At 46.3% G+C, this 21,452-nt stretch overlaps 1 protein-coding gene across 6 annotated transcripts in view; it reads right to left on the bottom strand.

Moving 5' to 3' along the window:
• Positions 1-1,142: 1,142 nt before the first annotated feature.
• GALNT10 (polypeptide N-acetylgalactosaminyltransferase 10) overlaps positions 1,143-21,452 on the bottom strand; it is a 237,757-nt gene continuing 217,447 nt past the window's right edge. For 4 of the 6 annotated variants that reach the window (XM_033853499.2, XM_033853500.2, XM_033853503.2 and 1 more), the window contains 3 exons: positions 19,978-20,094; positions 15,419-15,568; positions 1,143-14,926 (listed from right to left, as the gene is read on the bottom strand). In XM_033853499.2, the coding sequence (XP_033709390.1) occupies positions 14,768-14,926; positions 15,419-15,568; positions 19,978-20,094 (426 nt within the window). In that variant the 3' untranslated portion in view covers positions 1,143-14,767. Of the gene's footprint in view, positions 14,927-15,418; positions 15,569-19,977; positions 20,095-20,597; positions 21,105-21,452 lie in introns of those variants that run through there. The other 2 variants (XM_033853502.2, XR_004525933.2) reach the window with 2 other exon arrangements.

Below are 21,452 nucleotides of genomic sequence, written 5' to 3'. Positions count from 1 at the left end.
CTGCGGGTTAGAAATCGGATAGAAAGACAGTCGTGGCGGGAAAGACAGAGGGACGATCGGGACAGATAACGTGGCAAGACGTGCAGAAGAGGTGATGGGGGTCTGATGGCAGGTCTTGCAAGGTGGTCAGGAGCTTAGGGTGGCGGAGACCCCCCACTGTGGAGACTGGGACTGGCTTGGTCGGCGCGGAAAGAAAAGGAGAGAGGAAAGGGGACCCAAGGGGCTTGGGTGACCCTTCCGCTGGGAAGAATCGGAAGTCGGGATTAGGTCTGGAGGGTGGACTAGGTGAACCGCAGGGAAGAGGAGGCGCTGCGCAGGAGATGTAGAAAAGGCTGGGCCAATCTCGGCGTGGAGAAGGGCTTGTCGTACTTTGGGCCCTCCCTGGAGCTCTGTAAACTGTAGCTTCTAATGCTTTAAGCCTCCGGATTTACCCGCGAGGTGACCGCGCCCTGCGGAGGCCCAGAGCTTGGGGTTCGGCGCCCAGGACGTCAAACACACACTCAGTGCTGTAGGGAAATCCTCTAATTCGGCACGCCTAGTCAGGCCACCTCTCCACTGGGTAGCCTGGGGACAAATGAGGGCCAAAGGCCCGAAGGGACTAGCCCAGGGTCATGCAGTCTTTTAGGGCTGGGCAGCATTTTCTCAGGAGGAGGGGCGTGGAGGGGACTGGGAGCGTTAGCTAAGCACGTGTACCTATTTTGGTACTACTAGGTGGCATTGAAGAGGCTTCTGGTTTGTTTCTTGTTGAAAACGGGAAGCTACCAGTGTTCATGTTTAGAAGCAGATGTCCTATGATCTTCAGTTTTCCTCAGTGGCCTTAGACGTATTTGTACCCACTAGCCTAGTAATTTCACATGTGGGGCAGCCATTTCAGGAAATCGGCCTACCGGAGAATATTTTATACGCAACAGTGTTCATTATGCGATTATTTATAATAGGAAAAATTTTAAAAGAACCAAAAGTTTCACAAGGGAAGATCAACAACCTAACATCTAACATGGTTAGATGTTAACATGGTTGATCTAACATGGTTAGATCAACAACCTAACATCTTCAGAATGAGATATTTTGCAGTCATTTGCATTCATAACATCAATGTAAACGTTTTCTATATAAAATAATTCACCACTGACTCTTCAACAAAGAGTTGATGAGTTGGAGAAGTGCTTTATTTACGTTAAGTTTAAGATACAGGATATAACATTGCATATGGGATATGATGTGTGTACATCTATGTTTTTAAAAAAAGAAAAACAACTATTTGTGCCTAAGAAATACACCAAAGTACCAACAGTAATTATGATGGATATTTTCCTCCCTTTATTCTACCTTTGCATTTTCCCCAGTAAATATTTCTTGCCTTTACAGTAGGAAAACAGAGAATAAAAAATTAATGGAAAAAAGGCAAGCCGAGTAGGATTCTTCCCTCAGAGTTCATATATTCAAAAATAAATTATTGAGCATATAATGTATACTCACTTCAGGCTTGGCCATACGAGGAAGATGAAATATAATCCTTGCTTTAAAAGAGGATATCTTCTAGCAGGGGAGCTCAGACATCAACACAGAAAACAGCTGGGTATCTGTACAAGGCAGTGTGTGATGTTGCTTTCAAACTTGATTAGTATGGATAAGAGCTCCTACATTTCCCACATATATTTGTTTCAAAATAGCATTTGCATCCAGCACCAGGCTACTGCAGTACACACAGTTTCTTCAGCACCAGCTTCCCCTGGCACTACCCTTCTGGTGGGGGAGGGGCAGGGGGTCCTTTCTCCTGGGTCCTCTCTCTCAGCCCCAGGAGTATTGTCTGCTCCTTCCATCTGCTCTTCCTGTATTCTTCAGAGTTCTCTTTACTTCTTACTGGGCAATGCCTCATTACTACAGTCCCCTGTTACAATTAATAAATCTTTATATTAACCTTTCCCTGTTCAAATTACTGTGCGGTTTCTCTCCTAATTACCCCCAGCCTCTATGTATTTTCTTGGGGGCGGGGCACATGCTTTTAACCATCCTTTACATACAATTTTGTAGTCTTTCTTCAAGGAAAGCTTTCTCATAAGCTTTCCCCATGTTGTTATATAGGTTAGTTCCAAATAGTAATATTTGGAAAAAATTCTGATCCCCTTGCTGGGGGAGTAAATCTGTAACTCCAGAGGGGAGATATAAATAAATATTCAGATATTGAAGGAATGAATACAGGAGAGAAGTTTCTGTGATCTTGTTCTGCTTTGTGTAGGATTTAAGATTCTTGAAATGGCCCAGAGAATCTGACTTGTTACATTTGTAACTTTAGGTAATGAATCTACAACATGTGGTTAAGTGCTTAGAAAGATCTGGCTTTTTAGATTTGTAAGTCTGCCCTTATTGGACATTTAAAGTGTTTGAGAAAATCAGGCATATTAATTTTGTAACTGTAGTCTGAAATGTCTAAGGAAATTTGATTAATTAAGGCTGTAAGTCTGTTAAGTGTTTGAGGACTGAAGCTACTAAATTTAAGAATTAATTTAATAGTAATCAGAACAAGTGAAAGTGATTGTCCTTATCTTCATACAAAAAATTACTAGACTTATAATGGAATAACAAGATTTGTAAGTTGAATTTAAAGCCTTTAGGAGAAGCTACGTTTTTAAATGGGCAACTTGAGTCAGTAACTATAACATTCTTTTCCATACCCAAACCTACCCCCAGATATTTAAAATTGCAGGTTGATAACCCCCAGCTTTATAATTCTAGCTGAGACCTCTCCTCTGAACTCCAGATAACAACATTCAGCTCTTTGCTTGTAATGTTCCAGAGGCATCACAGACCACGATGTTCAAGTTAACCTTCTCTGACACCCAAATTCATAAATTGAGACCTGCATCACCCGTGACTCTCCCTCCCTCTCACCCCACTCCAAGCCAACCCATCATCAAGGCACTTTCTTCTACTTCCAATAGATATTTAGAATCTGTCCTCTTTGCTTCATTTTCTGCAGCCAGCCGCCTAGCCCAGCTCACCATCATCTTTTGCCTGAAGTGTTTCACTGGCCTCTGAGCAGGTCACTAAGTCACTTGTTCTCTAGGGAGCATCTACACAAACTAGACCATGCCACACCCTCCTTAAGGCCCCTCACCAGCTTCCCAGTGCATTCTGACACTGCCCCCTGCCATCTCTTTGCCCTGCTCCCCGTGCCTCAGCTCTAATTATTCTTCTGTAAGTTCCTCAAAAAGGCCAAGCTCCTTCCTACCTCAAGGTCTCTGCACTGGCAGTTCCCTCTGACTGGAATGCTGTTCCACCTGCTCCTTTATGGCTGGCTCCATCCCTCAAGTCTTAATTTAAATGTCATCTCCCCAGAGAGATTAAGAGCAGTTGGTTTCCTGCGCCCATCTGTTCTCTGTTCAGTGTCTTTTCTTATTCGCATTCATCACAACATGCAATTAATCTCTTTTATTATTATTCTTTTTGTTGTGTGACTGTCTGTCCCATTACAATATAAGCTCCATGAAGGCAGGGACCATGTCTGTATTATTTGCTGCTGTAGCTCGAGTGCATACAACACTAATTCTCCAATTCTGGCGGCTACCAGAGTAGGGACTCAGTCAACGTTTTTTCAATAAATTAAATATATTCAACGATACCAAGATATTAAGTGAAAAAAGAAAAGATACAGAGCAGTATGTAGAGTATAAGTTCCATTTGTATTTCAAGAAAATTTTATACACACATTCATGCACATATGTATATGAAGGATACACAAACTAGTAATTGTGGTTGCCTCTATGGTGGAGACTGCAGGTCAAGGAAGGAAAGGCAGAAAGAATTTGAAGCTAATAATGCATTTTCCTATTTGAATATTTTACCATGTGACTATATTTCTTTTATAATAACGGTAAGAAAAATACTGTCTTTTGGTATTGTTAGTAGGCGATACAGAATACCAAAAAAGTAGGAAGAATCTCAAAATAAAGGACAGTCATCTAAATGGAATAAATTTAGCCTTATTTTCCTTATTCCACTGAGAACCTGTGAAAGATTCCTCTGGCTCTGGCCCTTGTCTGCAGCCTGGCACTTGACAGGTATCGCGGCTCTTGGCATCATGGATAAGAGCAAGGGCTCCTTACTCTGAAGCACTTGGTTTGAATCCCACCTCTGCCAATTTATTTGCTGTAGAACCATTGACAACTTAAACTATAAGAGCCTGAGTTTTCTTCATCTATAAAATGAGATAATAGTACTTCTCTTATAGGGCTTCTGTGAAAATCAAATGTGATAAATGTAAAGCACTTAGCACAATGTCTTGCATATAGTAAGTGTTCAATAAGCGGTAGTTATTATTTCACATGTCACATGATGACACCTCTAAGCTTCCCATTGAGTTCAGGTTTCTGCATGTGAGGGAGAGACATCAAAGGACAAGACGGCAAGGTGGCACTGCTTATCTGCCAACTGTTCAGTTTCTGCATGGGTGGTCTCCACATCCATCTGCCTAGCAATGATTGGGAAAGTACTTGATTATTTTATTGCATCTTAATCTCATAAAATTGTGTGAATGGCAAAGTGAAAGTACCAACAGTAGCGATGTGACACGTGCATCTAAAGCAAGTGAGAATGGGAGAAAATGTCTGCAAATCATATATCTGATAAGGGACTTGTATACAGAATATATAAAGAACTCTTACAAGTCAATAATAAAAAGACAAGCCAATTAAAAAGTGGACAAAGGGTTTGAATAGGTATTTCTCCAAAGAGCGTATACAAATGGTCAATAAGCACATGAAAAGACGCTCAACATCACTAATCATTAGGGAAATGTAAATGAAAACCACAATGAGATATTACTTTACACAAACTAGGATGGCTACAGTCAATAAGACAGACAACAGCAAGTGTTGGTGAAGATCTGAAGAAATTGAAACCTGCATCTATTGCTAGGAGGGATGCAAAATGCTGACACCACTTTGGAAAAACAGTTTAGCAGCTACTCAAAATGTTAAACATAGAATTACCAGATGACCTAGCAATTCCACTTTTAGGTATCTACCCAAGAGAAATGAAAGGGTACATCTACACAAAAACCTGTACATGAATGTTCATAGCATTATTCACAATGGCCAAAAACATGGAAACAACCCAACTATCTATCAACTGATGAATGGATAAACAAAATTCTATCGAGAATATGGAATATTATTCATCTACAAAAAGAAATCAAGTACTGATACATGCTACAGTAGGGATAAACCTTGAAAACATTATGCTAAGTGAAAGCCAAACACAAAAGGTCATATATTTCATGATTCTATTTATGTGGAATGTCCAGAAAAGGTAAATCCATAGAGACAGTAAGATTAGCAGTTGCCAACGGCTGAGGGTCTTGGGGTCGGGGGCCGGGGTGGGGAGTGAGCGCTAATGGGTACAGGGCTTCTTTCTAGGGGGACAGAAGTGTTCTGGAATTAGGAAGTGGGGATGGCTGCACAGCCTTGTGAACATACTAAGAACATTGTATTATACACTGTAAATGGGTGAATTACAGCTCAATAAGGCTGTTTAAAAAAGGAAGTATGTGTATCATTAACTCTTTATAATTGATATAGAGATAGAAATAATTAGATTTCATGTGGAATCAAAAAATGGTACAAATGAACTTGTTTACGAAACAGAGTCACAGACGTATAAAACAAACTTGGACGGTTACTAGGAGGGAAGTGGGGGGAGGGATGAATTGGGAGATTGGGATTGACATATACACTCTACTGTGTATAAAATAGATAACTAATAAGAACCTACTGTATAGCGCAGGGAACTCTACTCAATACTCTGTAATGACCTCTGTGGGAAAAAGAATCTAAAAAAGAGTGGATATATGTGTAATTATATATGTATATATGTGATTTTTGTATATATGTATAATTGATTCACTTTGCTGTACAGCAGAAGCTAACAACATTGTAAATCAACTCGACTCCAATAAAAATTTTTAAAAGATAACATTTTACTGACTTAAAACTGGAAAAAAAGAGAAATAACTAGATTTATTGAAAGGAATGAATCTTTAGCCTCCACTGGATGTTCTCAAGCCTGCTTTTTGATTTGTGAAGGAAAACAATCAAATTGAAGTTGTATTAGTCAAGACTGGATATATATCATCAAAGGTTGTGTCCAGAAATGCAAGTGTAATTGCAAGAGTTATACCATATTTTATCACCTAGGAACAGATGTGCTCTGTTGACAGAATGCATTTGTCGTTTGACTTTTGAGATTAGTCACATTTTCAGAAATGAATTTATGTATGGATATAGGGGCCTGTGTATACTCTGTCATGGGGAAGGCAAAAATTCCCTTAGCCCTCTCCACTTCTTTCTTTAACGCTAGGTTACCAAGCAAGTTTCTAAGGAATAATTCAGCTGAGACTAGGAAACTGCATGTAATTATTTGCCTCACTGGAAAATTCTAATGCCCATGAAAAAATCAAGTTTTGATTTATCTATCAATCTTCTGTGAGTGTGATCAGGAAAAAGCCCTGGGTAGCTGTTTTATTTTGGCCCTCACTAAGTATGCAACTAACAGTGACATAAAACATGAGTATTAATAAATCTCACAAAACAAAAATTCCAGAGATAGGTATTTGGTTCAACAATAGCTCAACAATTTTCAAAGTCCGAATCAGTTCTGCTAAGAGCTGGGGATAAAATGGTGAGCAGTACAGAAAGAGCATTACCCTCATGAAGTCCAGTGAGGAGAAAGACATCAAACACCTAAATGAAGGAATAAAATAACTAATAATTAAAATAATCCTCATTTGCTAATTTTGGTTTGCAAATTTGCCTACTCACTAAAATGTACTTGTAACCTCAAAACCGATACTTGCTGCACTTTTGAGGTCACTTCTGGACGTGTGCATGTGTAGAGTGGAGAAAAATTGGAGTCACCCACCATGCATGTTCCCAGCTGAGGTCAATTCAGCTCTCGCACTGTAAACAAAAGTCCTTCTTGCCATCTTATTCTGTGTTGCACTGTTTACATTTCTGTGCTTTCGTTGATGGCTTTGGTTTAAAATGCCCTGTAAGCATAGTGCTGAGGTACTGCCTAGCGTTCCTAAGCACAGAAGGCTGGGATATGCCTGACGGAGAAAAGGTATATGTTAGATAAGTTTCATTGAGGCATGAGTTATAGTGTTGTTAGCTGTGAGTTCATGTGAATGGATTAATGATCTATATGAAGTGAAGTGTCTTTAAACAGAAATGCACATAAAACAAGGTTATGTATTGATGGCTTGATGAAAATGTGGTGACCAGAGGCTGGCAGGAACCTAATCCTGTGCTTCCCCTAGGAGCGATGGGTCTGTATTCGCTCATTTAGTGTCCATGGTGACTTTATAGAACAAAACTGCTGTGAATCACGAGAACAGACTGTGTTATCAGGATAAGTGTGAGGAGGGGGGCTACAGAGGTGCTGAGAATGAGTGAATGATGTGTGTGGGTCTGTTCTTGATAGAGAAGCCTCTTGGGTGAGGTGACAGTTGGGCTGAGACCCAAAAGATGAAAAGAAGCTGCAGAGCAGGTGGAGAACATTCCAAACAGAGTCCAGCGGAGTCTGGAGGTGGGAAAGCCTTGGCCTGTGTGGGCACCTAAGCCCTGTTAGGACGTGATGGAGAAGCAGGCAGGGGCCAGCTCCAAAGGACCTTTTGGGCCTGGCTAAAAAGTTTGGGTTTTATTCTAAAGGCCTGGGGTAAAGCTGCAAGGTGTAAAATAGTGCAAACTGCAACCTGTAGGCAGTGCAGCGGAAATCAAGTTATTCTCTTCTCACCTGTCTGTGTCCTTGTTTGTTCTCATCACTAGGCTCTAGAGGTTGCAGGTGGTCCCTTATTTACCTGTCTTTTTCCAGGGCCGAGGACAGAGCTGGGATCAACCACTCTGGGCACAGAGCATGGACCACCACGAGCCCACAGTACATGTTTCAGTATGGTTTGTTGATTGAATTCTGCCGCTGCAGCCGTGAAGCAACCGTAGCGAGGACTCTCCTAGAACCTGGACAAATCTGGAATTTAGACCTCTGCCTCCCAGGCTGACTGATAGGCCAGCGGTGGGGAAGCTGAGCTCTCAGCTCCAGCAAAGACAGACCCGCCATCCCCTTCTCCCCATCCCCAGGCAGGAGCTGGCAGGAGATCAGACGCTGCTTCAATTTCAAGTAGCTCATGAACGAAGGCTGTAAAGTTGCTAAGAAACCTGCTTTTTCTGAGGGCTCACCGTGTGTTCTTTTGTTTCTATGGCGTTGTGTGTGAGAGTGGGTGTGAAGTGTGCCCAGGGCTGTCAGCCTGCCAACCTGAATCAAGTCAGACTTGAAGGCAAGAGCCGCAGGCTGCCCTGAGCACCATTCGGGACGCCAGGTATTGCCAAGCTGGGCAGCCCAGGCATTGAGGGTGAACAAAAGAGGAGACAGCTGCCTGAGGCCGGAGATTGGCAGAGCTGTGAGCAGCTGCAGGAAGGAAGCTTTGGATGCTGAGTCCTGGACCCACTTCACCAGAGGGCCAGAAGCTCGCGGGTGGGAGACACCAATAATAGAACCAGGAGGGGATCTCATCCCGTAGCTGAACTTGGAAAATAAATCCTTAACACAATCTGGGCCATTGCAAAATACTGGATGCAAGATTTGTGGAACTAGAAGATTCCGGGTTGACCGTTATCTAATTTGCTCCCCTTCTTCTTATGGTTGCAAGGAGAATCTGAGGCCCAGGGAGGGGAAGGGACTTTCTCAAAGGCACACAGCATATAGCAAACACGGTAGAACTCACTGTAGGATCTGTGGGCTGAGAGTGGAGGAAAAAAAGGCCTGAAGTGTAATCTGAAACTAGATTATTCATCCATTTGTCCATTCATCAAATACTTACTGAGTCCTAAGTGCCAGGAGCCCCGAAGTCCCAACCCCACCGCGAGAAAAGAAAAATGCAAACCTTTGAGCACACTGGCAAATTCTCTGAATCTGTTTCCCAATAAGTATGCCAACAACACAAAAGAGCTCCCACTGTGTGTCCGGCTAAGCGCTTTTTTACCTTAGATTCTCCTCTCGCTCGCAGACTTGGGAGGATGAGGAACTAAAATGGATGAGAAACGTGATCTTCTCAGTCGCCCGCCTCAGCTGTCAGTGACTTTGAAGAGCACCTGAGGGCCAGTTGTGCTGGATTTGTTTCTCACTCTGCGGGCTCCAGGTGCCTAGTACGTGCCTAGCACCTTGAGCAACTCATTCCTGGCTCTAGACGTCCGTCAAAGTCACAACTGATGCTCTCACTCTGCCCAAACCCTTTAATGGTTCCTGCTGCTTTTAAAATAAAGATCAGTGGGGCTTCCCTGGTGGCGCAGTGGTTGAGAGTCCGCCTGCTGATGGAGGGGACACGGATTCGTGCCCCGGTCCAGGAAGATCCCACATGCCGTGGAGCGGCTGGGCCCGTGAGCCATGGCCGCTGAGCCTGCGCGTCCGGAGCCTGTGCTCCGCAACGGGAGAGGCCACAACAGTGAGAGCCCCGCGTACCGAAAAAAAAAAAAAAAATATATATATATATATATATATCTATCTATCTATATATAGATAGATAGATAGATAGATAAAGATCAGAGACTGGGTAACACGGCCCGCAAGGCCCCGCAGGGCCTGGCTCGGTTTGCCCCTCCTTCTCGTCTCCTCTGTCTCTCCCACTCTGCTCCAGCTCACTGACCTTCATACCTGTCATGCTCCCCCCACAGGGTCTTTGCCCAGGCTGCCCCTACACCTGGAATGTTCTTCCCTCCCTTTATTTCCTAGTAAAATCTTTTTAAAGAAACCATTAAACTGTTTAGAATTCATGGGTGGTAAAAGATTTTTCAAACAACAACAACAACGAACAACACGAGTTACAAAAGACAGTATCTACCTTCGTGTTCCAGGGCTCAAACCTGCCGCAGTGGCCAGCGATCAGAGCCCCCTTTCTGTTAATCAGCCTTCTCCAAGCCGCGGTCCACAGCGCCCTCTAGTGGGCCCTGAACGACAGCACCAGGATAGCTTCTGTTCATGGCCTCCTGCAGCCCCACCCCAAGACTCAGCCACAGGAGCACAGGTGGCGCTGGAAGCATCATCAAAAAACTCACTTCACTGTGTAAAACTGGGACCTAGTTAGCGGGCAGGATTTGCCCAAGATCTCACCGAGTCTGTTGCAGAGCTGGGCCAACCAGTGTTCTTTCCACTACATGGTATTACATAATCGAATACTCAGAAGCATCGCAACGCTTTGGTAAGCAGGGACTTGTGGTTCATGGGTGAACATAAGACATGAGCTAAGCTTGTTTCATATTTTCACTGAAATCCTCCGCTCGTGGGTGTGGTCTTTGGGTGTAAGACCCCTTGTGGGCTACCTCACCTAAGTCTGTGAACTCCTTCTGTGCCTCCAACACGGGAACTCCTTCCTCCCTCAGGGCCTTTGCACCGCCTGTTCCCTTTGCACCGCCTGTTCCCTTTGCCCGGAATGCTCCTCCACCAAACTGCCTCTTGGCTCGTACACCCTCCTCATATCATCCAGCTCTCACAGAGGCATTCCCTGACTATCCTACCTCATGTTGATCCCTACCCCAGTCTCTAAAATACCTTGTTTATATCCTTCATAGCCCTATTCACACCTGACATCATCGTGGTGAGTTGTTTGAGGTCTGCCTTCCTCTCTAGAACGATGGCTGTTGGGAATTTATTCTGGACCTAGCAGAGGCCCTGGGCACTGAGCGGGTGCTCGACGAATACACAGGGAACGATGGACTGGAGAATGGCGCAGGACAAGGAATTAGCCAGAGACCACATTAGAGAAAAGTCTGGAGGTTTACTCAACAACAGTCACAATCACAGTTGTACATGGTAAGTCAGGTCTTCACAAAGGCTCACTTTTCCAGGCAGGAGATGAGAGGTTGGCGGTCTCGAGCTTTCTCTATGGAATCCCAGGTCTGACTTCTCAAGTGTTCCTTGCTTGTAATCCCTTTGGGATCCACCTTCAGGCCTGTAACAGAGCAGGACCCTGACCTTGTTGGCTGGCATGGCTGAATCAAAGCCATTTTGGGAGTGGATGTTAAGAGGACCTTGTCGCTTGGAATGTAGGTCCAACTCCCACCCCAAAGGTGACAGTGGGCCTTGGCTCAAGATCAAGTTTGAACAAACATATTACTTGGGTTTTCACAAAAATGCATCAGTTGAAAGCAGAAAAGAATTCCAGGACAGAACTCGCACCTTGCCCTTCTCCCACACTTAGAAATCTTCAGAAAACTTAATTAAAAATGCATTGCCTTCTAAGAATTACAAAGGATCACCCAATCTGTGCAAACGAGGGATCCCTGAAGCAAGGAGTCCAGATTTCTCAGTTACTACTGTAAAGTGCTTCGCCACTCTTCTGAAACGTCAGAGACGAAAAGTAGAGAGATGCACAGAAAGAAATATGGCGTCATCTTCAAGGACATCACCTATTCCTTAAGGAGAAAAAGAAATTCAGCAGGTGGCGAATACAATGTGGACTTTGGGAATCCAACAAGAACTACATCTTCAACAAGAACTGCTCTTTCTCCCCAGGTCCTAAGGTCGTATCTCCCATTAGATCCCTTTTGTGGATGTACTCCCTTCTGCCTCTGAGCTGTTTCTTCCAAAAATAGGGAACTGGTAGCTCCTGGACTGTTTTAAAAGTTGAAAGCTCCAACTGGAAGCACAAGGTGGAATGGCTTTTCCCACGTGTGCCTGCACACTTAGCCGCCTCCTCCAAGGCCTTGTACTGACAGTGAAGATGCTCTTTGCATTCCAAAATGTTTCTGGAGTCCCCCTTTGGAAAGGCTGCTGGTGGGCCACACAGGCATGATACTCTCTAGCCACACCCTGTTTTGCGACCCCATGCTCAGAAGAAAGGCTCTAAAGGAAAAAGGGTCCACGTTCTCACACATTACCTGGCTGACGGCACCTCCACAGGCTCCTGGCTGTTTGACTGAGCATCAGCCAGGGTGGAGCAGGGACCTGGATCCTTGAGCCAGGTGGTTTTCCAAAATGAAGACAAAACAATGGGTGGCTAGTATGTGCGATCAGTTGGCCAGTTAACAAATGGACTTCTCTCCTTCCTTCCTTGATTACAGGCTATGTCAAGTCTCAGCACCTACAGATGTGGGCTCAGCAATTACAAATGCCAGAGTGCTCAGAGGACCTGCCCATCCCTCGTTGAGGGTGCAAAGCCAGACTCAAAAGGAGAACCAAAGGATGGAAACGAGGACGACTGAGGACCGCTTGCTGCTGCTCCTGCTCCCCACATGCGTCCTGTCACCCACTTGGAGTGGGACCATTCGGAAACCTAGCCATTGCTCCGCCCTCCACCTGGGCGTGGGATTGGGGGCTGCAGGCGTGGCTTCCAAACAGGGCCCTCTCCCAGGGGCTGCTGAGGCCCTTCTTGGCCACAGATTAAGTGAGTCATGCAGTTACCCTTTAAATTTGGGGTGTTATTTGCATAAAATGGAATAACTTCTGGCCTCTGGCCCTTGGGAGGCATTGCTGTCTCAGATCCTGCTCTAGGCCCAACGCCTCCTGCTTGAAATTAGACATTAAGAAACACACACTCATCCAACAGGAACTGCACACACCACCAAAAATGTTTCCCCTCCCCCCAACCCCTCCCCTTTATGTCTAGCAAGGCACTAGGAAATGATTCAAGTTTAGGGATTGGCTGTACATTTGCATTTTTTCTTTTTAAAAGGCACAGTTTGTATTTTAATGATGCTGAATTACTCTCTGATGATGAATCCTAACTCAGTTCTCCCATATTGCGACACTCTTGTTATCCTAGATTCTGAAAGGGGTCTCATCTTCGACTCCTTCCTACAGAGGGCCACTTCTAAAGATATAGCACTCCCTTGGAAAAGACACCAGGGATCGACAAGCAGGCTTTGTAAGCACGGAGCTGCCTCTCCTGCGGGCAGGTGGCCAGAGCAGGGCTTGTGCTGAGGCAGAAGTGGAAGTGACACTTCGCCCGCTGCACGCTTAATCGGGGTGGTGGTGGCCGGGAATGTTTACTTCCCTCCCCAGATAATTGACAGCCTTGAGATTAGCCAGCATCTCAAAGGCAGATTCGTGGCTCTGCTCCCAGATTTATGTCTCAGTTATTTCATTGGTAAATAACACAGTCGAGAGGCTCGACTCTAATTGGAATACTGATTCAAGGACTTCCTGGGCTAGCTGGCAGAAGCCGTGGGCTGTAGACTGCGATTTCCATGTCTGAATCAGTGGGTGGCAGGCTGGTTACAGAAACACTTCCTATTAGTTTGGGAGCCCTCTGGGAGGCTGACACATAATCAACAAAGCAAAAGGTAAACACAAAGGACCGGCATGGAGCTAGGTACACGTCTGTTCATGGGACACTGGGATCTGTTCTCCATTGCAGGTGTGACCATGGTGGCAGGTTGGCAGGGCTTTAGGTCTGGGCTGAGGACCGTGTCACACCAAGGCCTCCGGTATGAGCTGACGGACACAGGTCTCCTGCCCCCTCCCCCAGCACCACCAACGTTGGACTTCACAGATTGTCTCTAGGCTGGGGGCTGCCTCGAATGTTTTACACTTGGCTGGCTAATCACGGCATCCTAGAAATCCATATTGGATGCTAGAATACCAGAATCCTACGTGTCATTTTAGTTTGTGATCACAGTACAGAGTTCCTTAAAAATTCTAGAATTCCATATGAGAACCAGAACCACAATGAGTCAGAGGCTAGGCATCTGCCCACGGTCCACCCTGGAGGCCTCCGGACCTCACACCTCTGTTCCTCTCCTGAGGCAGGCAATTGGCCGAGAGAGAGAGAGAGAGAGAGAGAGAGAGAGAGAGAGAGAGAGAGAGAGAGAGAGAGAGAGGGAGGGAGGCGGGGTGGGGGTGGGGGGAGAGATATGGAAGCACTGATGAGGGAAATTCAGCCAGAATTTCTAGTTTGGAGGTTTTCTACTGGGCCCGTGCCACAGGCCCAAGGCCATCTGAAACACAGTCCTGAAAAGCTGGTGGCTGGGCTGTCCTTGTGCCCGGAGAGCGCTAAAATGGGCATTTCGAGTACCCTGAGAGCAAGGGGAGACATCCCGTCTGTCCACGGCTGCAAAGGATTATCTGCGGGTCGCGCTGCTGCCCCCAGGCCTGGCAGCTGGCCAGTGGTCAGTACTGTACACTCGGAGGGCCCGAGGCACGGCTTTCGACTGACTGCATCTCCTGGGGCTGTGACAGAGAACAGACGCTGGGCAGGCAAAAATTCAAAGGCTGAAACCAGTGGCCCCGAGAAAGACTTTTTCCCTTCTGCTGCAGATGGGTGGCACTGGTGCTAAAAGCTGCCGCCCCTACAGACAGAGTTTGCCTCTCTCTCTGCAGGACTGTCATGTATGAGCCACCTGAAGGCTAGGCAGCCTCAGAGGACTCATTTTAGGGTGGTCTAGGGCTGCCCTGGCAGTCCTCCTGCATAATGCTCAAGGGAACGTGGCGACAAAGTTGAAAAGGCTCTCCTGGATTTCCGTGATGCCACCAGGGGTGCAGCAGGCTCTGCTCTTGAGCGGGGCCTCTTGTGGGGTCTGCTCTCTATCCCGGCTCCACCACTCTGGGCCTGCAGGGCCAGGCAGACACCTGGCCCAGCTTCAAGCGCCCCCTCTGCCCTGGCCCGGCTGGCCAGCAGCTTTTACGTGACGGAGTCCGCAGAAGCCCTGCCTCTCTTGGGAGAGGGAGGCTGCAGTGAATGCCGGAGAGGACCCTGCCAGGCCTGCCACGGGAACGTGAAGGCTCAGTTGCTATTGAATTTTTCCAAGACTGTTGAGTTGGTGTGTTCAAACAGCCACTGCTGAGTGGGGGAGGAGGGGTTGCAGGTGTTCATGAAGATCCTGTGGTCACGTTCACTGCAGTCCATGCAACTGCCGCTGACGGGGTGATACAGGGTCTGGTCCTGCAAAACAGGCAGGTTATCAGCCGGGCCACGCTGGGGAGGTGAACAAACCGCAGCAGCAGTAACAGCAAGGAGGCAGGGAGGCTCGCAGACCTGTCTGGCTCTCCTCTTGAGCACACAGTGGGCACTGCCCGCCTCCCTTGCAGCTGGCCTTGTCACATGCCTAAGCTGTGCCCACTGGGATGCGGGCAGAAGTGATGCCTGCCACTTCTGGACCGGAGCCCTAATCACTGCCCATCTCCAGTCAAATTTCATTGGCTTTCAAGGTGGTTTTTTTTAAGAAATGGGCCCAGCTGCCAACATTTAAGATTCCAGAGACTTCAAATAAACAGCTGAATTTCTGCTTTCTCTTGATGACTGGAGAGTCGGACATGGTAGGTCTGTGGAACAAACACGTGAGGGAGGGGCTCTGGGGAGCAGGAATGAGGCATTACATTTTTTTTTTTTTTTAAATCGAGCAGGCTTCCCTGTTCCCCCCACACCCTGTCTTACTTTGCGGTACTTCCACAGCTGGTTGCCCTTCATGCTGTGGCAGTCGTAGAGGGTGACGGGGCTGGTGTGGGAGATGGCATCGAAGCAGAACTTCTTGGTGTGCTGGGGGTCTCCAGGCCGGATGTCCTCTCTCCAGGTGAAGGTGAACACCTGTACACACAGGCACATCGTGAGGTGGACAGCAAAGCTAGGGGACTCTCTTTTTTTGTAACCATGGGGAATTTTAAACACAGGAGTCCAGAAAAAAGTTTATTGACCACACCTGTCCCAGTGACCCAGCTTTGAGGATTACCAACTCACGGCAAATCTTGTTACAGCTTTCCCTCACCATATCTCGCCCACAACGTTATTCTGAAGCAAATCCTGGACATCCTACCACACCAAGTGTCATGACTTCAGTAAATGCCATGATAACAATGAAAAGTTATCACAGAATCTTCCATGTCATCAAATATCTTGAGTTCAAGTGTTCTCAGACTGCCTTATACCTCTCTTTTCACAGTCAGTCTGTTTGAATCAGGATCCAACCCAGGTTCACATATGGTATTTGGTCGATAAACTTTCTTTTCAGCAGCTTTACTGAACAATATTTGGCATGCGATAAATTGCCCACATTTAAGTGTACAGTTTGATACTTTTTTTTTTTTGCGGTACGCGGGCCTCTCACTGTTGCAGCCTCTCCCGTTGCGGAGCACAGGCTCCGGACGCGCAGGCTCAGCGGCCATGGCTCACGGGCCCAGCCGCTCCGCGGCATGTGGGATCTTCCCGGACCGGGACACGAACCCGCGTCCCCTGCATCGGCAGGCGGACTCCCAACCACTGCGCCACCAGGGAAGCCCCGTGTTTGATACATTTTGACATAGTTGACACCGTGAAACCATCATCATCATCAAGGTAGTGGACGTATCCATCACCCCAAAAGCACCCTCACGTGCCTCTGTAATCTTTTCCTCCTGTCCCTCTCCACTCCTCATGCCCCTAGGCAATCACTCCTCTGCTTCCCATCACTAGAGATTAGTTCACAATTTCTAGAATTTTATATAAAAGGAATCAGACAGTATGTATTTTTTTGTCTGATTTATTTCACTCAACACAATTCTGTTGAGATTCATCCATGTTATAACAACATTTATTAGTAGTTCATTCCTTCTTATGGTCAAGTATTATTTCACTGCATGGTACTCAGTTTACCTGTTCTTGGACATTTGGGTTGTTTTCAGTTTTTGGTTACTTCAAATAGAGTTGCTATGAACACATGTGTACCAGCCATTGTATGGACGTATACATAATTTCTTCCCTCGTGGATAAATCCCTTGAAAAGGGATGCCTGGATCCATGTGTAACTTTCTAAGAAACTGCCAAACTGGTTTCCAAAGTGGTTGTACCAGTCGCACTCCCACCAGCAGTGTGTGCATGGTTCCAATTCATGTACATCCTTGCCAACCCTTGGTATGGTCAGTCTTTTTAATAGATTATCATTTTAATTTCCATTTCTCTAATAACTATGAACTTAAGCATGTTCGATGTGTTTATTTGCCACTGACATGCCTTCTTTGCTAAAAATGTCTGTACATACCTTTTGCCCATTTTTAAATTGCCTTTGCTTATTTTCTTATTAAGTTTTGAGAAATTTTATACTCTAAATATAAGTTCTTTATCAGATATACGCTTTGCAAACATTTTCTCTCTGTCTGTAGCTTGCTTTTCTATTTTCTCAACAGTACCTTTTAAAGAACAGAAGTTTTTCATTTTGAAGAAGTCCAATTTATCAATTTTTTTCTTTTCTGAATTGTCTTTTGGTGTTGTATCTAAGAAATCATGGCTTGGGTTACCAAGGTCCCAAACACTTTGCCTATGTTTTCTTCTCAAATATTTTGTTTTAGGTTTTACGTTTAGGTCAATGCTCCATTTTGAGTTAATTTTTGTATATAGTCTAAGGTATTTATTGAAAAAATTTTTTTGCATATGGATATGCACCACTTGTTGACAAGATTATATTTTGTGCACTAAATTTCCTTTGAACATCTGCAAAAGTTGGTTGTCCACATACGTGTGGATCTATTTTTGGACTCTCTATTCTGTTCCATTTATCTTTCTTTTTTTTTTTTTTTTTGCGGTACGCGGGCCTCTTACTGTTGTGGCCTCTCCCGTTGCGGAGCACAGGCTCCGGACGCGCAGGCTCAGCGGCCATGGCTCACGGGCCCAGCCGCTCCGCGGCATGTGGGATCTTCCCGGACCGGGGCACGGACCCGTGTCCCCTGCATCGGCAGGCGGACTCTCAACCACTGCGTCACCAGGGAAGCCCCATTTACCTTTCTTTATGTCAATATGACACCTTTAATTACTGACATTTTACGATACATCTTGAAATCAGTGTTAGTCTTTAACTTTGTACTTCTTTTGAAATTTTGTTTTGGCTATTCTAGGTCCTGTCCATTTTCCATATGAATTTTAGAATCAGTTTTTCAATTTTTACAAAAAAGCCTACTACAATGTTAGGATTCTGTTGAATTTATATATTTCTTTGGATAGAATTGATATCAATTATTGAGTCTACCAACCTATGAACACGGTATGTATCTTCATTTATTTAGAACTTCTTTAGTTTCTATCAGCAATATTTTGTAGTTTTCGGTACACAGGTTTTTCACATCTTTTGTCAGTTTCACACCTGAGTATTTCATATTTTTTGTCATTGTAAATGCTTGTTTTTAATTTTAACTTCTGATTCTTCATTATTAGTATATAGAGAAAAAACTGACTTTTGTATCATGCAACTTTGCTAAACTCAGCCATTAGTTCTGGTAGCTTCTCTGTAGATTTTATTGAATTTTCTACATAGATGATCACATACTCTGCAAATAAAGACAGTTTTTGTTCTTTACTTCCCACTTGGATGAAATTATTTTTTTCTTGCCACAGGTTAGAACCTCCAGAACACTGTCAAACAGAAATGATAAGGTTGGAATCCCTGTCTTGTTCCTGATCTTAGTGGGAAAGCATTCAGATTTTTACCATGAAATATGATGTTAGCTGTAGAATTTTTACAGATGCCCTTTATCAAGTTGAGGAAGTGCCTTTCTAGTCCTGGTTTGCTGAGAGTTTTTACTAGAAATGGATGTTAGATTTTGTCAAATGGTTTTTCTAGGTGTGCTGAGGTGATCATATGGTTTTCTTTTTCATTTTGTTAATGGTGAATCATATTGATTAATTTTCTAATGTTAAACCAACCATTCATTCCTGGGATAAATTACACTTAGCCATGATGTATTACCCTTTTCATATATTGTTGGATATAATTTTCTAAACTTTTGTTTAGAACTTTTGCATTATGTTCATGAGGGATATTTCTCTGTGGTTTTCTTATAATGTTTTAGTCTGGTTTTGCTATTAAGGTAATGCTGGCCTCATAAAATGAGGTGGGACGTATTCCCTCCTTTTCCGGAAGAGTTTCTGTAGAATCAGTAACTTATCTTCTTTAAGCATTTGAGAGAATTCACCAGTAAATCTATCTGAGCCTGTAATTTTCTTTGTGGGAATATTTTCAACTACAATGTCAATTTCTTTGATAGAACCAGGGTGTTTTCCACTCGGGCTGGTGAGAACAGGCATTATTCCTGGCTCAGGTCAGTAAGAGCACTATATCACACCCCCATCATCACTGGCTCAGGAAACCCAACATGTGAGAGCTCCAGGACTTCTCCAGAACTCTTGGGAAGGACATGCCTTTTCACTGAGGGGCTGGCAGCCTATGCTGCTGGTGGTCACATCTGCCACCACATGGGAAGACAGCCAGGTTAAGAATGGAGCCAACGGAGAGGGAAGCAGAGCTGAGACCCTAGAGAGATCCTGATGACATCATCTAGACTTTTCAGTGACACCAGCCGGTAACTCCCTCTTTCTGTTGATGGCCACTTGGGCTGGGTGTCTGTCATTTGTAACCAACAGTCCAGACTGATGTGCAGGGTTCCTCTTTCCAAGGTGCTCAGGAGGCTCTTATAATGCGTACCCTGGGCTGACCTGTGATTCATCTTTTTGGCCGTGCTATGTGAGATCTTAGCTCCCCAACCAGGATCGAACCCACGCCCCCTGAATTGGAAGCATAGAGTCTTTTTTAAAAATTTTTGGCTGCGTTGGGTCTTCTTTGCTGCGTGTGGGCTTTCTTTAGTTGCGGCGAGCGGGGGCTACTCTTCGTTGCGGTGTGTGGGCTTCTCACTGTGGTGGCTTCTCTTGTTGCAGAGCATGGGCTCTAGGGTGCACGGGCTTCAGTAGCTGTGGCACGCGGGCTCAGTAGTTGTGGTGCGCGGGCTCTAGAGCACAGGCTCGGTAGCTGTGGTGCACGGGCTTAGTCGCTCCGCAGCATGTGGGATCTTCCTGGAGCAGGGCTCGAACCCGTGTCCCCTGCATTGGCAGGTGGATTCTTAACCACTGCGCCACCAGGGAAGTCCCGAGACTCATCGTTGACCCGTGGCCTCTCCCTCCTAGTCCTGACCATGTGAGCACTGCAGGCCGCGATGGCACAGAGAGCCCGACTACTGGTCCTGAGGAGCGGCCCTTACCTGCATGTTGTTCCAGGCGGCCTCCCCTCGGCCCCGGACGCAGCTCTCCAGCCTCAGTGGGGAGCCCAGGGCCCCATGTTTCGTGTCTGCACACAGCCCTGTGCCCACATTGCGGATCTGGACAAGAAAGAAGCAAAGAGTGGACCAGTTAGCCACCTCGAGATACCTGCCTGGGCCCCTGCTGGGGTGGGGGGAGGGAAACGAGGCAGAGGCATCGCATGGGCTGAGTGCTGGATTATCCTAATAAAGCTTGCCCTGGGTTGGTGGGTGGGCCCTGAGCCTCTCGATAAAGGAACACAGAGAGCCGCTCCGCTAAACCCTGCTTTGTCTTAGAGCACGCAGAGTCCTGGGGCGGTGGCGGGTGCCTGGAGGGGAGGGGCTGTTGAAAGGAGGATTCCCCGGCTCCTCTCCCAGAGAATTTGACCCAACAGGTCCAGGGATCACATTTTTCCCTCATTCCAGGTGATCTAGAGACTATGCCTTGAAAACCACTCTAGAAAAGGTGTAGGGTCTTTGCTGTGGGACCTTGGAGACTCTGCCTTTTAGGGCGGGTGAATGGGAAGATCCAAAGAACAACAGTGGTCTCACTAAGATGGGTGGGGGCGTGCGGGGAAGAGCACCGTGGGGGTGTGGAGGCCCCGGCAATCGCGTGGCCAGCCAGCACGGACAGCAGTCAAGCCACCGTGCCAGGGCCGGCATCACATCGTGCAGCTCCTACTTCACAGACGTGGCTCCTCGTTCGACTGAGGGGGAGGGGGTGTCGGGGCTCAGAAAAGGTCAACTCCAATGTCCGGCTGCAGGGGTCTGACCACCCAGCTGCCGTGTTCTGCATCCACCACCGTGTCCGAGAGGAGGCCACGGTCCCCGGCGCTGCCCCCAGCCAGCGTTTGAGGGAGGCAGGCCCGCCCCCGGGAGATGCGCGCTCCTCGGGCAGGTGACTTGGCCAGAAGACTGCCTGTTAACACGGCCAGACTTCAGTAGAGCCTCACTGCAGGCTGGGGCCCTTCTTCCACAGCATCACGGTCTGACGGCTCTCCCCGCCTCTCTGCTCAATTCTTTCCTCAAGTGTTGCCCCAGTAAGTCTCTTGCACGTCTAGTCCCATCTTGGTGTCTGCTTCTCGCAGGACCTGAACAAACACGGGGGAGAAAGCCAATAGAGTGGCAAAGAAATGAAGAGCTTCATGAGGGAAATCAAGATGACACCTTGTCTAGAAAACTCGTGCTGGTGTTGGGCGGGGCTAGGCAGATGGCTTAGTTGGGAACGGCCCCTCTAAGTTGCTGTGTGAATCTGAACAAGTAACATGTGATGTTTCTGCCGGCCCAACGCGTGTCTCTCCACCTCTGGTAAAAATGCCCTGATTTTCCACAGGGCCACGGCTCCTGGCCCATCCCGTGGCCAGAGCACCCATCCTACCCTTGCTTCCCCCTTCTTCCAATGGCCACAGTGATTGGTGCAGGATCCAAGGATAAGATTT

Source organism: Tursiops truncatus, chromosome 3 (genome assembly GCF_011762595.2).
Source record: "Tursiops truncatus isolate mTurTru1 chromosome 3, mTurTru1.mat.Y, whole genome shotgun sequence".
NCBI lineage: Eukaryota > Metazoa > Chordata > Mammalia > Artiodactyla > Delphinidae > Tursiops > Tursiops truncatus.
This window is presented reverse-complemented; position numbering and strand designations above follow the sequence as displayed.